We start from the raw sequence: 17,902 nt of genomic DNA, 5'->3' as shown, positions 1-17,902 counted from the left end.
TCCTGCAAGGTTTTCTTAGCATTTCCTCTTTTCCTGGGCTAGCTCTAGAGCACCTGAAAAAACAGTATTTTCCAGTTGTGGACACCCACACTGACATTTCTGGCCACTGGAGGTGGGTCTTTTCCCAGAGTTCTCTACTCCAATTAATTAATTGTTCGATTAAGCACAGGAATGAGCCTCTTGTTCTTGCTCTCAGCAGGTTAAATGCAACGGACAGTGATTGCGCTTTTGGACTGAGGAATGCCCTAATTACCTCTCTGCTTTCATTATACAGAGGGGATCCAGGGTCGGCACAGGCTCTGGCTTTTAGAGATCAAGTAAATGAATAGTTATAACCTAACAGTCACCCCATATATAAGCCGCTATCACAAAGTGTAATCGTGACTTCATTTTGCATTCCCAGCTGTGCCTCAGATCAGCTGTGATGTGAGAGCTGGGAAGATAACCAATGTTGAGTTCATCGTGAAGTGTCCGCCAGGATGCCAAGACCCCAGGTACCACGTTTACGGCACTGACGTCTACGCTTCCTATTCTAGCGTGTGCGGCGCTGCAGTTCACAGGTGGGCAACACTGAGTTACTTAAGAACAAGCGGTTAGGGTGTGGGCAGGGAGCCCCCAGCGCAGGGTTGCCTGATTAGCAAGCAAAAATGGACAACTTTAAGTGAGCATACTGTGTTTTATGAAGCATCCCTATTCCAGAGGAAGACCCAGAATCTGTGCATGGCCCTGGATCTCCTTGCACCTCTCTCTAGAAAGGAGAACTGACTTCTCTTTACACATGAATGAGAGGGGAGGAGCATCCTACTCTTTCGTGTTCATGACAAAGAAACCAAAGTTCTTGATGATGTAAAAAAATATTTTCTACCTGTATGTGCTGAGCAAGGAAATGATAGGGACATGACTAAGGAAGGCCCAGAGGTTTAGAGAAGAAATGTCACAGCTCTGGTTGATGGCTGGAGACAAATGGGAACAGGAAACAGTGAAAAGTAGGCTGACAGGTGGTCCTGACTGATCAGCTGTTGGTTTGGGATCCAGGAAGAAGGAAGCATGACTATGTCACTGCTTAAATGAGGCAGGCGTGACCTTCACAGAAGCCTCACACCTCATTCACTTAGGCTTGGAGTCAAAACACAGGGGAAGGTGTGTTTACTGAATATGTTCGATAATAAGGCTGATGGGTGGATGTCCAGCACTCCACCTGTGTTGCCTAATTCAGCCCCCACAACTCCCCTGCGTGCTATCTACCACTGTTATTCACCTCTTAAAGGTGAAGTGAGGTTGAATAGCCTTTCTAAAGCCACACCATTGAAAAATATCAGAGTGGGGATTCAAACTCAAGTCAGTACTCCCGCTTCTATTCACTACCCAGCACTGCTGTGAGATGTGGCTCTAAAGTTTGGGCTTGGCTGCCAGATACTGGCTGAAGTTTCTCACTTATTCAGGCCTCTGGCCTCTTTTCACTTTTCTTTACTTGCAGGCCAGTCACTTGTTCATTCAGTTGTATCTCTGCCAGAGAGAGGGGGGACTAAAATTCATTCCCTTTCAAGGTGTCTAGGCAGTAGCCTCTCTCTGAAATTTGAGGAAGCAATGAAAAAAATCTCTGCCTAAAATAAGACTTAAGAGTTACTAATAGACTTTGTCAGCCATACTCTTTTTCCCATCGGCACACAGAGATGAAGAGCTACCTGATTTTTCAATGGGAGAGGGAATACAAAAGCTCTATTAAGGATAAATAGAGGAACATTAAAGAAACAAACACCAAATTCTATTTCTTAACTCCAAACTACGGAATAAAAATATTTTGCTTTCACCCTGAAATTAATTTTGTGCAGCAAGGCAATATGCAAATCTACACGTGAATACACACACACTTGTGCTTGCCCCACAGAATCACTTGTTCAAACACTCATGCCTCCTACCTGCACTTGAACACACGTGTGTGTGTTCACACACACCCTGACACAGCGCACCCCCCCACCCAATCACTTGTCCACACACTCATGCCTTCTACCAGTGGTTGAACACAAGTGTATGTGCTCACGCACCCCCGACACACGTGTGCATGCCCTCACAGCTCCGCCAACACCATCAGCACACTCTGGTTTGTGTTTGTGTAGACACTGACATCTTCTGTAGAGGCTGAGCCTATCCTAGACCTGCTTGTATTTTTCCAGGTTGACACTTGCTTCCTCTGGCATTTGCTGTCTATCTCTTGTCTTTCCTTGTCTCCTGTGCGGTACAGAGCCACACGAGTTCATATGAGCTCACAAGATGTCTTCATAATGACAGTAACCCCTTACACAGAGATCCTCTCCTAGCAGCGCCTCAGCCCTACGAGGCTGCTGTTAACATCCTCAGAAGAGGAAGAGCCGAAAGTGTCCAACTCTGCAACCCCACGGACTGTAGCCCACCAGGCTCCTCCATCCATGGGATTATCTAGGCACAAATACTGAAGTGGGTTGCCATTCTCTTCTCCAGGGGATTATCCCTACCCAGGGATCAAAACAGGGCCTCCTGCATTGCAGGTAGATTCTTCACCATCTGAGCTACCAGGGAAGCCCATAGGGAGGCATAGAGAGGTTAATTAAATTGCTAGTTACTTCCAGGATTACAACTTGTGTCCCCTGGCTTCCAGCCCAGAGCCCAGGTGATCCATTTAGGTAAGAACTGAGGGGTCCCAGCATTGCTTAATGTACAACATGAGGACATGATGAGGTTATAGACTTTGGAGCAGTTAGAGTTGGGAAAGGCTTTATGATCGATGAACACACCTCTAGGGAGAAAATAGGAATGGCATTGACAAGGACCAGGACTCAGCAATATTAGCATTTGGGGTGGAGCCTAGGAACTTGCTGAGAAGAATATAGATGAGGGTAGAGGGACTGCAGAGAAGAGCTTGACTGTTTCGAAAAAGATTTGCTGCTAGAGCAACTGAATGCCTCATGACTTCTTGGACCAATGGCTGATATAGTAGGAGACTGGAAAGAAGGAATCACTACCCATGAGGAGGATGTATAGAAGTCTTAAGGGAAAAGAGATAGGAATTTTGGATTATATCAATTCCATTTTTTACAAACAGAACAAGTCTCTTTTCAGAAGGCAGGATTGAAGACAGAGGATAAGAGTGGGAAATGCATAAGGGACTGTCCATCACTGTCCTGCCAGAGGCCCATGCAGTCAGAACTGGGAAACTGGAGAGGGCATACTTTGGCTTAGAAATTCAGATTTAGCTTAAAGGGTTTAATTTTCATATAATGTATGATAATCAGATGACTTATTATGAGTGATCCCCTTGATCTTTTCAAACCAAAGAGATAATGAACATATTTGAGGCATCACATTCAGACTCAGTCTTGGCCTGGGCTAACTTCTGTGTTTAAAGTGGGACCAAAGCCTGGGAGAGAGGAAGAGTTCTGAGATGGGACAACAAAGAGGCCATCTTCCTGCTGAGCACGGATTTCTGACCAGACACCCATCTTGAGAATGGCAGCCAGCAAAACCTGGCCTCGTGGTGAACAGCCCCTTTCCTCCAAGCCACGATGCTGACCCTCAGCTTACCCTAGTGTCCTGAGGGTGAACCTCAAGGCCATGTTCAGTATCATGCAGGATGTCTGAGGAATGCAAAGAAGTGGAACTGGTTTTCCTCTTTCAGAGAATGTGTATGAAGTATCTCTACCTCAATGAGGATACAGGTGAGGATGTTATTTACATAAATTTTCCAAACTACCTTGGTTCTGAGCCCCTAAATGTGTCCTAAGTGCAACCACAGGCCTTCAGGCTCTCTCCCTCCTCTGGTATCTCCTGTGGTGGTCTAGTGTCCTGCGCATTTCTCCCCTGGGACAGCTGTCACCTCCTCGAGTTGACAGACCACTCCCTGCCCCATGCCTCCTGCAGAAGGATGTCTGGAAATACTCACGTCTTGCAGTGAAGACCACTCACAAGATCTCTCTCTTAAGGCAACAGGAAAATCTCATGAGAAGACAAAAGTTCTGTGTCCATGCCTTTCCCAAAGTCTAGGTTTGGAGTCCTCTATAAGCGTCACAAGGGATCTCCACCTCCCAGTCCAGCCTAAGAACCCCCAGGCCTTCCCCATTCCCTTTTTAAAAGCCAGAGCAAAGCGAAACTCAGCACCTCTTCCTCACTCTGAATGGCAGCTACAGTGCTTCTGACTTTTAAAACAAGAATGACTGCTTGCACATTTCCTCAGTACAGTGGAATATAAATCCAGGGACAGAAAAATTTCCCCTGGGAGAAAATAAAAAGATTAGAGCTATTTCTATTTCCTTTACTAGTTATGAATAAGGGACCATGGGATAACTGGGATAATTTTTTAAAAAATAATTTGAATTGTCAGCTTATGCCAGTGTTGTGCTGGTCAGTGTTTACAAACTAACCCTCTTAAAAGGAGAAGGGGGTAGATGCTGATAATTCTCCCACTGTGGCTGATTTCAAGCTACCATTGTGAAATGAACCCCTTGGCACCATCCTGAACCTAACAACCAGCTTTCACAAGTCAGCATGAGGGGCATCCCCACAGAGACAGGCCTTCGAACACAGGAGCAAAACTAGTGTCGTCCCATAAGAAGATTTCCGTTCCAGTTGAGAGACAAAGTTAACTCAAAGAATTTTTATAAGATAAAATCAGAGTCATCATGGAAAGACAAGATTCAAAGGCATTGTTAGAAAGTGAAGTGAGTGAAAGTCGCTCAGTCATGTCTGACTCTTTGCTACCCCTTGAACTGTAACCCGCAAGCATCCTCAGTCTATGGAATTCTCTAGGCAAGAAAACTGGAGTGGGTTGCCATGCCCCCCTCCAGGGAATCTTCCCAAAACCAGGGATCAAACCCATATCTCCGGCATCTCCTGAATTGCAGGCAGATTTTTCAGCATCTGAGCCATGGAAGTGGTGTAGCAACATCATGGAGAAGGAGGTATTGGGGAGACTGCAGGGTTCTCCAGAGAAGAGAACAGCATGAACAGAAACATGGGAGTGGGATCCTGTGGTTTGTCAGCAAAGGCGGGACTGGCCTTGCTGCAGCTGGGAGAGTGAGGGGCCCTGGCTGAGAGCTCCCCGGAGAAGGGTGGGCAGGGCTGCAGTGCTGTGAGGAAGAGAAGAGGACTAGATGTGGGGAGATGCCTGGAGCTTTTGAACTCTGAGAGGCAACTGTGACCATGTGGGGCAAACTCAAGATTCCAGGTCTCTTAGACCTGGGTTCACATCCCTCCTTTGCAATTTAGAAGTTATAAAATCTGGAGTCACAGGATCCCTTGACCTGCCTAAGCCTATCTCTGTGAAGTGGGAATGACAGCATTCCCTCCGCTCCACAGCCAGTAGGTTTGCTGGGAGGACCTGGTGAGATACCATGAGTGGGAATGATTCAAATGCAATTAAGGGTTTTATATGTCAAGTATTATTATCACCTTCTTTCCTTTTGAGCTGTTAGGAAGTTGAGTGTTGAAAGTTGTTGACTCACCATGGAGGTGGGAGGGAAGGAAATGGCAGCACTCATTCCTGTAGAGAAGGAAGGGTGTTGATGGGAACTAAGGACTTTTTCAGTTCCCCCCTGCTGTCAATTACAGATGCCCAAGGGAGCCATGTTAGGCTCTGGGGCAAGGAAATGACTTACCGGAGCCCCTGCTTCAGTGGAAGCAAAGAGGTAGATATGTCAGTTACTGTCATATCAGGATCTAAAATCTTCAAAATCCTAGGAATTAAAGAAACAATTTCCAACCTTTGGGGACTCTTTTAAATGAGTTTAGTTTAGCTTACACACCTTCCCTGGCCCAAAATAAAAGGAATAATGTGCTTTAAAAAATATTGTACCACCCTTTGAAATAGTTGAAATCATTCTGTGATGTCACAAAACCAACCTGGAAATTGTCAGGAAAGACAATTTCCTGACTTTTACTTCAGGGAGAACTAGTAACGATTAAGACATCAAAGAGAAACTTGTGAAAGAAAAAGAAACAAATAAAAGAGGATTAAATTAAATCATCATTTATATATATATATACATATGCACACATATATATGTATTTACATATATATATAAGAAACCAAAAAGAAGAAATTTGAAGCATAATCAGGTCCTGCAATATGAAAGAGAAGGACGTCAGACCTGGGAGGTCAGCTGCCAGGCCATGTGATGGAAGCACCACACATGGGTCGGGCTGCAAGGCAAAGGTTTTCTTGCTCTTCTGCTTTCATCTCTCTAAATAAAGGTGGTGGCTGACTATCACTAATGAACATAGATGCAAAACTACTCAGCAAAACACTAGCAAGCTGAATCAAATAATACCTTAAAAAGATCATCCACCATGATCAAGTGGGATTTATCCCAGGGGTGCAAAGGTTCTTCAGTATCCACAAATCCACTGGTATGATCCACCATAGTAACAAACTGAATAATAAAAACCAATATGATGATCTCAATAGATGCAAAAAAAAAGGCTTTTGACAAAATTCAACACACACTTATGATAAAAACTCTCCAGAGAGTGGGCAAAGAAGGAACTTACCTCAACATTTCTGGCTCAATCTGCCTGCAATGAGGGAGACCTGGGTTTAATCCCTGGGTTGGGAAGACCCCCTGGAGAAGGGAAAGGCTACCCACTCCAGTATTCTGGCCTGGAGAATTCCAGGGACTATATAGTTCATAGGGCCACAAAGAGAAAGAAAAACAGCAATGGTGGAAGAGTGGGATGAATTGAAAAAGTAGCACTGATATATATATATATATATACACATATATATACACACATATATATACACACACACACACACATATATATATACACACATATACACACACTATCATCTGTAAGATAGCTAGTGGGAAGTTGCTTTATAGCACAGGGAGCCAAGCCTGGTGCTCTGTGATGTCCTAGAGGGGTGTGATGGGGGGAGAGGTGGGGAGGGAGGCTCAAGAGGGAAGGTTTATGTATACACACACACACACACACACACACACACACATACTCACATATATATAATTATGACTGATTTGCATTTTGTATGGCAGAAATCAATACAACATTATAAAGCAATTTTCCTCCAATTTAAAAAAAGTTTGGAGACTTTCCTGGTGGTCCAGTGGTTAAGACTTCACCTTCCAATGCAAGGGATGTAGGTTTGATCCCTCATCAGGGAGCTGGGATCCCAAATGCCTTATGGCCAAAAGATCAAAACATAATAAAACAGAAATAATAATATAACAAAATCAATAAAGATTAAAAAAAATAAATTTATAGTTGATTCACGTTGATGTATGGCAGAAACCAACACAATATTATAAAGTAATTATCTTCCAATTAAATTTTTTTTAAGTCAGTGGGAAAAAATGGTTAAAAATTTATAAAACTAAAAGAATAGCTTGTGAAAATAAAGTTAAGAACCAACCTTATAGAAAAAAAGAAAAACAGCTGGAGGGATTAGGCTCCTGTGTTCTGACTATACTACAAAACTACAGTAATCAAAAAAGTATGGTATTGGAGCAAAAACAGAGATATAGATCAATGAAATAGGACAGAAAACCCAGAAATAAATGCATGCATTTATGGTCAATTAATTTAGGAAGCAAGAATATACAATGGAGAAAAAGACAGTCTCTTCAATAAGAGCTGGGAAAACTAAATAGCTTTGTATAAAAGAATGAAGTTAGAACAAATATTCTTTAATGCAAAAGTAAACTCAAAGTGATTCAAAGAGCTAAAAGTAAGGCTAGACACTATAAAATTCTTAAAGGAAACCATAGACAGAACACTCTGACATAAATTGCAGCAATATCTTTGTTGGATCCACCTCCTAGAGTTATAAAAACAAAAGCAAAAATAAACATACAGGGGCTAGCTAAATTTAAAAGCTTTTGCGCAGCAAAGGAAACCATAAACAAAATGAAAAGACAACCCATAGAATAGGATAAAATATTTGCAAACAAAGCTACTGACAAGGTATTAATCTCCAAAATATAAAAATGACTCATGTATCTCTATGTCAAAAAAACAAACAACTCAATCAAAAAATGAGTAGAAGATCTAAATAGACAATTCTCCAAAGAAGACAGGCAGATAGCCAAAAAGTACTTAAAAAGATATTTAAATCACTAACTATCAGAAAAATGCAAATCAAAACAATACTGAGGTATCACCTCACACCAGTCAGAATGGTCATCATCAAAAAGTCTAAAAACCATAAACGCTGGAGAGGGTGTGGAGAAAAGGAAACACTCCCATGCTGTTGATGGGAATGAATATTGATACAACCACTATGGAGGTTCCTTAAATAAGTAACAGTGAACTATATGTGATCCAGCAATCTCACTCTTGGGCACGTATCTGGAGAAAACCATAATTCAAGAAGACACACGCAGCCTAGTGTTCATTGCAGCACTATGCACTATAGCAGGATATGGAGCGAAGTGAATGAAGTTGCTCGGTCTTGTCCGACTCTTTGTGACACCATGGACTGTAGCCTACCAGGCTCCTCTGTCCATGGGATTTTCCAGGCAAGAGTACTGGAGTGGGTTGCCATTTCCTTCTCCTAGGAGATCTTCCCCATCCAGGGATCGAACCCAGGTCTCCTGCATTGTAGACAGACGCTTTACCGTCTGAGCCACCAGGGGAGGCAACCTAATATCCACGGACAGAAGAATGGATAAAGAAGATGTGGTACCTATATACGATGAATATTACTCATTAAAAAGAATGAAATTGTACCATTTGCAGCAACATGGATGGACTTAGAGTGAATGGACTTACATTCACTTATATTAGAATTACAGGACTTATATTGAGTGAAGTCAGACAAAGAGAAATATTGTAAGATATCCCTTATATGCAAAATCTAAAAATAAATTATACAAATGAACTTATTTACAAAAAACAAAACAAAACTCACAGAAACAAGTCACAGATTTCAAAAACAAATTTATGGTTATCAAAGGGAAAACATAGGTGGGGGGTGTATAAATTAGGAACTTGGGATTAATACACACACTACTATATATAAAATAGATAACCAGCAAGAACCTACTGTGGGCTTCCCAGGTGGTGCTAGTGGTAAAGATCCTGCCTGCCAGTGCAGAAGATGTAAGAGACACGGGTTCATCCCTGGGTCAGGAAAGTCCCCTGGAGGAGGGCACAGAAACCCACTCCAGTATTTTTGCCTGGAAAATCCCATGGTCAGAAAAGCCTCGTGGGCTGCAGTCCAGTGGGTCTCAAAGAGTCAGACACAACTGAAGTGACTAAGCACTCTGTTGCTGCTGCTGCTAAGTCGCTTCAGTCGTGTCCGACTCTGTGCGACCCCATAGACGGCAGCCCACCAGGCTCCCCTGTCCCTGGGATTCTCCAGGCAAGAATACTGGTGTGGGTTGCCATTTCCTTCTCCAATGCACGAAAGTGAAAAGTGAAAGTGAAGTCGCTCAGTCGTGTCCAACTCTTCGCAACCCCATGGACTGCAGCCTACCAGGCTCCTCCATCCATGGGATTTTCCAGGCAAGAGTACTGGAGTAGGGTGCCATTGCCTTCTCCGGACTAAGCACTCAGGCACACACAATCACTTAGTTGTGTCTGACTGCTTGTGACCCCATGGACTGCAGCTCACCAGGTTCCTCTGTCGTTGGGGATTCTCCAGGCAAGAATACTGGAGTGGGTTGCCAGGCCCTCCTTCAGGGGATCTTCCCAATCCAGGGATCAAACCCAGGCCTCCCGTATTGCAGGTGAATTCTTTACCATCTGAGCCACCACCAGGGTAGCCCCTGTGTGGCACAGGGAACTCTATACTTTGTAATACCCTGTATAGGAAAAGAATGTGAAAAAGAATAAATACATGTATATGAATAATTGAATGACTATGCTACACACCTGAAACTACCACAACATTGTAAATCAACAATATTACAATAAAAATTTTTTTTAATGTATAACATGTAGAATAAGAAAAAAATTAAGATAGTGACTGGTTTCATAGTCTATTATATGTCAAACAATATTCTTCTCCTCTTTCTTCAAAAAAGTTTTTTCTCTCTTCACAGTGGTGTGCTTGATAATTCAGGAGGGAAAATACTTGTTCGGAAAGTGGCTGGACAGTCTGGCTATAAAGGGAGTTATTCCAACGGTGTCCGGTCATTATCCCTTCCACGATGGAGAGAATCCTTTGTCGTCTCAGGTACATCTATGTCCTGGAGAAGTGCTGCCCTATAACCGACACCTGGGTTAAGTGACCTCAGGGGACAAAATGTGCTCTTTTCAGTGCGCTGTTAGCTTTATTTTATGGCCTACCTCATTACATAAAAATCTGAAGCATTAGTTCTTCTGATAATTAGGATCATGAAACAATGAATTCTAATTACAGTGATAAATCACTACCAAGTCTGGAAATATAAAAAGGCCCCAATTACTCATTTTAAACACACAGCAGCTATCAGTAAGTCCAATCAAACTTTTAATTAAGTGAATTACATTTAATAACTTGGGTTTTTGAGTTACTCCTTAAGTTATGCCAAATGTTCCTCATATCTAGCTTATTCCTTGAGAAGGAATTCTGGTAAATGAATAGATAGGGACAGGCTTTTAGAGAACTGAGATACAATTGTATTTGAGATTTCTTTTTTAAGACTAATTGTTTCACTGTTAATCAGTTCTCACTATCTGGCTCCATAGGATTTTACAGATAATCATTTTCACTTTTTTTTTTTTGCCCTCTTCCAAGGAGGTAAGGTCAATGACCTAATGGCTAGTGTGACTTCACAGTAAAAAGATAACCAAGTATCTCTGTATTATCATGACCTGCCTGTTCCCCTCTTTTTATTTTTGTGAATTTTCCCAACCTAACCTTTTATTTTGAAAACTTTTAAGTTTATGGAAAAATGAAAAGATAGTACAATGAATACCCATATTCCCTTCACCCAGATACACCAGTTGGTAATATTTTGCTACATTTGCTTTATCTATTTATATTTTGCTTGAACTGTGTGAAAGTAAGCCACTGGCATGATGACAATTATTTCTTAATACTTCAGCACACATCTGGTAAGAACAAAAGCATTTTCCTAAATAACCACAGTACCATGCCTAAAAGAATTAGCATTGCTACAATAATGTTAATGAATATTAATAAATATGAAAAATAAGAAATAGTCTTATTCAGTTATATCCAACTACACCCAAAATATTCTTCACAATAATTTCTTCTTCTGTTAGGGTGTGGATCTACAATCAAAGATCACCCACCGTATTTACTTGTCATGTCTATTTGGTTTCCTTTAATCTAGACCTGTCTACCACCACACTTCCATTCTTGGTCATGAGTAGCAATGACATTATTTTATTTTATTTATTTTTGGCTGTGCTGGGTCTTCATTGCAGTGCATGGGATTCCCCTTGCGGTCACTTCTCTTGTGGCGGAGCACAGGCTCTAGGGCATGTGGGCTCGATAGTTGCAGCACATGGGCCTGGTTGGTGTGTGGCATGTGGAATCTCCCAGACCAGGGATCGAACCCTGTCCCCTGTATTGGCAGGCGGATTCTTAACCACTGGACCACCAGGGAAGTCCTGCATTATTTTTGAAGTCTCAGCCGGTCATCCAGTACTATGTTCCACAATCTGGACCACAGACAGGTCTGGCTATTGCCTCAAGGCTGATTCAGGTTAAATATTTCAGAAAGATACTATATAGATGGCAACATAGCACATCCATTGTATAGTATCATAAATGGTCATAAGGAGACACATAATGTCATTTTGTCCATTTGTTGGTGATGCTTAATTTGATAACTTGGATATTTTATAATATCTCTCCATGGTAAAGATACTTTGTAATTAATAGCAATCTGTAGGGTGATACTTGAAAACAGCATGAATAGCTTGTCCCTCCACCCAAAATTCACCCAGTGGTTTTAACAACCATCAGTGATCCTTGCGGTAGCAAGAGTAAAGTCAGAGATTGAAAAATTATCGTTATCCTTCCACATTTATTAGCTAGTATTCTTACATAAAGAAATGAGCCCTCCTCCCCACACACAACTATTTTTCCAAGTACCATGATGGACATACAGATTGTTTTTTAAAATATAACACGTTATAGCCTATTATCATCATTATTCTTTTTGATGCTCACATTTTCCAGGTTTGGCCACTGGGAGCCCTTCCAGCTTTTGACATGCCCCATCAGCATTTGAGCACAAGACAGTGTTCTGTCTTCACCTTGTACTGTTTACTCTGCACTGGACCTTGAATCTCTCATTTTCTCTAAAGAGGCACTGCAGGATTTTAAACACATTCTAGCAAACTTTTCTGGCATTCCCCACAAAATCAGGAGCCACGTGACTCTCCTGAGAAGGCACTGCCTGCGAAAGTCTAGCTAAAGCAAGGAAGAGAGAAATGTCTCATAATATAGCAGGCCTTCCAATCTGGATGTGATTTTTGCACCTTTAGATGCCCCGTGTCCCAGCCTCTACTATCCATTGATCATAATTTTAGTAGGACTACAATCAGAACTTCTAAGAGTCTTCTCAACTTGAACAATCTCTGTTTCCTCTTATGTGTGGAATTCTGCACACCCAGGGTTCAAATTATACAAGTTTCTATGTCAGGTAGTGGGAGGTCATTAATCATGGTACTGTGGGCTTTGCCTCATAACAAAACAGGGGCCATATGAAAATACTGAGGTCTAGAATACAAATTTGCCAATCTTAGAAGTATAATCTCCACATTGGTGTTTACCAAGTGGCTCCTGCGGGAATAGGAGGGTTTCAGTCTTCGGTGCTTAGCCTGCAATCCAAGAATCTTAACAGAGGTTTAAAAGAAAAATTAATTCCATGAGAGTAGAGATGTTTTGGATTTTTAGAATGAAAATCAATCTGCTGTCATTCCCTATAAATCTCAACTGCTGTGTCATCTCATTCCACCTAGTGACATTTAACCAGAAACACTTTTTGCCATTGATAATAAGCATATGTGCTCTGCAATGACTACCAGTGAATGAGTTTGGAGAGCACCATGCCACGTAAGGGTCTCAGCTGACAGCAGCTTAGAGCTTGCTCATCCACTGTCCAGTGGCTCACGGCCAACGAGTTTTGCTGGATCATGTCAGAGTCTCTTCTGAAGGTTCAGATGCCTTCATGACCTTTCTCTAGGCTTTTATTTCCAATTTTCACATGTTGCTATGCATCTTTAATTAATTCACTTTGGCAGGCTGGGAGGGGGCAGGAGAGGGGCTGTGTTCAGCACAGTCTTTTCACAGTTCAGAGATGGGAAAGGTCAGAGAGGGACTTCCTAATACTGCCTGTTTGTCCTCTGATCCACATTTCAGAAAGCTGAGCTCAGGCTCCTTTTCCTCCTGAACAGAACAGAGAGAACCACAGGGTTTTAGATGTGAGAAGAATAGGAAACTGAGGAGCTGGTGTCCCTGTGGCGTTTGCTGTGGATAAAGTGAGGCCTCACCAAGGCACCCTCCTTGGGTCTGAAATAGCCCCACTCACTGTCCACCTGGGCTTCCAGGTGGCGCTAGTGGTAAAGAACCCGCCTGCCAATATGGAAAAAGTAAGAGACGCAAGAGATGCAAGTTTGATCCCTGGGTCAGGAAGATCCCCTGGAGGAGAACATGGCAACCCACTCCAGTGTTCTTGCCTGGAGAATCCCATGGACAGAGGAGCCTGGTGGGCTACAGTTCATGGGGTTGCAAAGAGTTGGACAAGACAGTGACTTAGCACAGCACCCATTGTCCACCTGGAGCAGGGCTGAACCAGGGTGCCCAGCCCTGCCCTAAGTGGTCTTCCATGAAATGAAGTAACTCCCCTGAGCCCAAACATTTGCCTCTTTCTCGCCTTGAGTGACATTCATAGCTAACACCAGAATAACTTCTTTGCATGTTATGTTCCAAAACATCTTACCTATTTTCTTCCTTCAGATTCCTACAACTTTGTATAGTAAGTTGGTCCAAATCATTATCCATATTTTCTGAATTAAAAAAAAATAACCAAGAGTCTTAGAGATTGAGGCAGTTAACCATTGGTAAAATAGGAACAGAAACCTAGATTTTTTTGTTCTCAATCCCAAACCCTTCCTGAGACCCTGTTACCCATTCTACTGCATGACTCCTTCTGTTCCTTGTTCCAGAAGGACCTTTGGTGAACTCAGGCACTAGATTCTGTTCCACTGCCCATTTCCTATGTGACACTCCACACCATCTCCCCTCCAAGCCCATCCTATAAAAATATTCCCTTGGGTTGAGAGTTAAAAATGCTTTCATTATCAGATGGAAATATCACAGAACAGGTGAGACCCCTTCCGAGTGTATTTAAATTTTAACAGAGATCTAAGTGAAAGTGTTAGTCTCTCAGTCATGTCCAATTCTTTGTGACCCCTTTGAACTGCAGCCTACCAGGCTCCTCTGTCCATGGAATTCTCCAGGCAAGAATACTGGAGTGGGTTGCCATTCCCTTCTCCAGGGGATCTTCTCAAGCCGAGGGTTAAACCTGGGTCTCCTGCATTCAGGACAGATTTTTTACTGTCTGAGCTACCAGGGAACAGAGATCTAAGCACTAAGGTAATTCCTCAGTTATACTTACTGAGCATCTACTACATTCCAGACCCTGCTCCAGGCCCTGGGAATTTAACAGCCACCAATTGAGACCAATTACCTGCCTCAGTGGGGCTTGTGTTCTACTGACAGTTTCCATTTACTGGGAATGAGGCTCCCTGGTGGAACTTCAGGCTAACTCCCTGGCAGAGGACCGCTGTGGGCAGCAGTCTTTACAGGCTTGTTCAGTCATACCAGGCTTGAGACTTGCCTACTCAGCCCCAATCATTTTTCTTGTTTTTGCCTCCACCATTTCCCTGATACACATTAGCATTCCTTCTCTAAACTTTCATTCCCTGGGTGGGCAACAAATGGCTATTTTCAAGGCTGATCTCTATTTACCTACTTTCAAGTTTCTCTAGTGCTGTGGAATTCAAATGGGTCCCACAGGGTCCATGAAAGTGAGAGGTAGTTGTTCATGCACAGCCAGTCAGCCACCAGAGCTCTCATGTCCAAGAGAGTGTAAGGAGGATTTTCATCTACTGACCTGGTTCAACATTCAGAGTCACATGTATGAAAACTTCACCTCCAGGTCTCATCTTTACGAACTAATAAGGGTTGCTCGTGTTAATTCTGAGTCATGAAGATGTTATGGCTTCATTTCTAATATTAATACAACACAGGCAATACAGAAAAACAGAATGCCACTTGACTTTCTTACTGTAATCAACAATTCAGCAAAGGATGGGAGGCAGGTGGAGACTGACTGATTTAATTAAACTCAAAAGAAACAAATCAGAAGGAGGGAATCAACTTATCAGGATGCAACCATCTAAAATCTCTAGCTCCAGAAATAAAGTTTTTTTTTTCCTTTTTTTGCAGAAGGTAAACCCCAAAAGGGTGTAACCTATCCATCGTCTCTTACATATTCATCATCTAAAAGCTCAGCTGCCAAAGCAGGCAAGTGTCCACGTGTGATTTCATCTAAATCTTCTGATTTTGTAATCAGGCAATACTGTGTTTTAGAAGATAGGGTGGAAATTAACATCTTAACCGGTCAGGCTCCACTAACTCCAGTAATATTTTAACAGATGCCAGGAACACGGGCACAGAAATCAATGGACTGAAGAGTGAGGCTTTATTTTTTGTTTTTGCAATTCCAAGATTATCTCTGTGTTTGTATCATTTTCATTCAGAATGACTGTTGCCTTGAATTTTATTGTATTGCTACTTCAAAAGATGACATGACATTCTGTGTGGAAATGTTCCCTGGCGGCTGAAAGGGAAAAGACTGTCTCTACTTAGGTATGAAATGAAGGGAAGCAAAGAAGGTGATGTGGCTTCTGTGACAATAGGAAGCCGCTAATCTCAATGACACCAGCCAAAACTACACTGTCTTTGAGTTGTGCCAACCCAGCTTCCTGTGAACCACTAAGGGGGTACAGAGAGAACTCAGGCCAGGAAAATACCTTTTTACTGGGTTTCTGTGTTAAAGCAGTAACTGTGCTATGCATTCCTGTCCTTTCGCCAGGGGTGGGGAGCGTGGAGGTGGGGTAATACTTTGATTTCTCATCAAAGAGAAGCTGTGCACTGTTTTGTGGTGGGATTTAACATTAATTCCAGAAACTTGAAATAATGAAGAAACAGAAATAGTGAAGAATAGGAAAGCCTGGTGTGCTGCAGGAATTGGATACTACTGAGCGACTAAACAACGACAGCCAGAAACTTGACAGGCTAGCTGACTTTGTTCATGTCTGTAAAGTGAATATGGTTTTAAAATTGGCAATATAAGCTAGCTAGCATTTATTGAGCTTCTGCTGTGTGCCAGGCATTGTTCCAAGATCATTGGAACATTTACCTGATCTTTGTATTTGATCACCCCAGCAATACCACGGATATGTACTAATACTATTCTTAGCCCTAACTTAAGAGTTTGAGGAAATTGCAGCACCAGAGAAGTTTAGTAACTTGCCCTTTGCCACACAGCAAGTGAGTAGCAGAGCTGAGAATCAAATCCAGTCAGTCTGGCTCCAAAAAGCCCTCTCTATACTGTTATCCTGTATTTTTTTCTGCCAATTATAGTGTATATATAGAATCCTGACTTGAGGCACTTAGCATTCAAATAGAGGATATTTTTCATTCCCCGCCCCAGTTACTCTCCAATAATATCTTTAATGACTTCTTAATTATTCCAGTAATCTAGACCTGTTTTTGTTTGTTTAACTGCACAGAATCAACTCTTTCTTAATGCCTCCCACAAGCAGAGGGTGGTGCCCCAGGGACCATTTCTGAAATGCCACCTGTCCCCTTCTGCTGTGGGCCCGGGGAGAGGACAAAGCGCGAAGGGAGGGAGGGAACATCCTCTTACCCTGCACACCGCTCTCCCCCAGAGGTGGCCTCGGGCCTCTCCCCTTCTTCGAGTCCTGCTGAGGGGCCTGGGTCCAGTGTGACCACTGACAGCACAGTTCTGCCAGCACGGCCCCACCGCGGGAGGTTCAGTGACACCTCTCCTCATGCAGAAAGCGGGGACAGAAAGCAGGGACTGAGGCCTTCTGGCTTCTGCATTGGGCCATGGCCAGAATCTGGACAGATTCCCACACCTCCTCCTGTGACTGTGCCAGACACCTGTCCCACACAGTGACCCTGAGGCAGAGGGCCAGGACACCTCCGTTTCAGATACGTTTCAGCACCTTCCCCAAGGGTGCCACTCTAATGGGCCTTGATGGCACTAGAACTCTAACAGCATCCCCCTGATGTGGGTCAGGGTGAGGGGAGAGGGAGTGGAGGGGAGAGAAACCAATCACAACCAGTGGTGACTTGGATGACCAGATCAGTTGGTTTCTAGGTCGTCCATAGAAGAGACTAGTTCTAAAACTTCTCTATCTGCCCCTGCACCATGGCCCAGCTTAGCACCACCCATCCAGCAGGCCTGACTCACTGACCACCAGGAGGAATGTGGAGGAGCTGGCACCTTCTCACACTGTGCTGCTACATACATGTATTTTTTGTCCATACCATCCTGCTTGTGGGCTCTTAGTTCCCCAACTAGGGATTGAACCTGGATCCTTGGCAGTAAAAGCACCGAGTCCTAACCACTGGACAAGCAGGGAATTCCAGTGCTGCTATGCACATTTAAAACTAGCAAAAGCCATATCTCCCATCATCTGTCCCTTCTACCAAACCATCTCCACCTTCAATGACACCATCTCCATTTATCACTATCAGCCTCTTACCACAAGACCATCCAAAGTTGTCTGAGTCTGAAAAATTAAATTCACTCATTCAGTCATTCAGTAATCATGTGTTGAGCACATTTGGTAGCAGATTCTGAGCTCAGCTGAGATTCCAGCATAAAAGAGATACTGGGGTCTTATCCAGCCTCAA

At 43.0% G+C, this 17,902-nt stretch overlaps 1 protein-coding gene across 3 annotated transcripts in view; it reads left to right on the top strand.

The window, feature by feature from the left end:
- VIT (vitrin) overlaps positions 1 to 17,902 on the top strand; it is a 127,022-nt gene that overhangs the window by 51,565 nt on the left and 57,555 nt on the right. For 2 of the 3 annotated variants that reach the window (XR_014083673.1, XM_081596241.1), the window contains exons 4-6: positions 404 to 560; positions 10,032 to 10,165; positions 15,401 to 15,478. Coding sequence is in view for 2 of the 3 variants with exons in the window: in XM_081596241.1 (XP_081452367.1) it covers positions 404 to 560; positions 10,032 to 10,165; positions 15,401 to 15,478 (369 nt within the window). In the remaining variant the exon portion in view is untranslated. The remainder of the gene's footprint in view (positions 1 to 403; positions 561 to 10,031; positions 10,166 to 15,400; positions 15,479 to 17,902) is intronic. The other variant, XM_081596242.1, reaches the window with a different exon arrangement.

The sequence above is a fragment of the Giraffa tippelskirchi genome, chromosome 4 (genome assembly GCF_054371585.1).
Source record: "Giraffa tippelskirchi isolate mGirTip1 chromosome 4, T2T-mGirTip1v1.2.pri, whole genome shotgun sequence".
Taxonomy (NCBI): domain Eukaryota; kingdom Metazoa; phylum Chordata; class Mammalia; order Artiodactyla; family Giraffidae; genus Giraffa; species Giraffa tippelskirchi.
The sequence above is the reverse complement of the archived record's forward strand: the minus strand, read 5'-3'. Positions and strand labels throughout refer to the sequence as shown.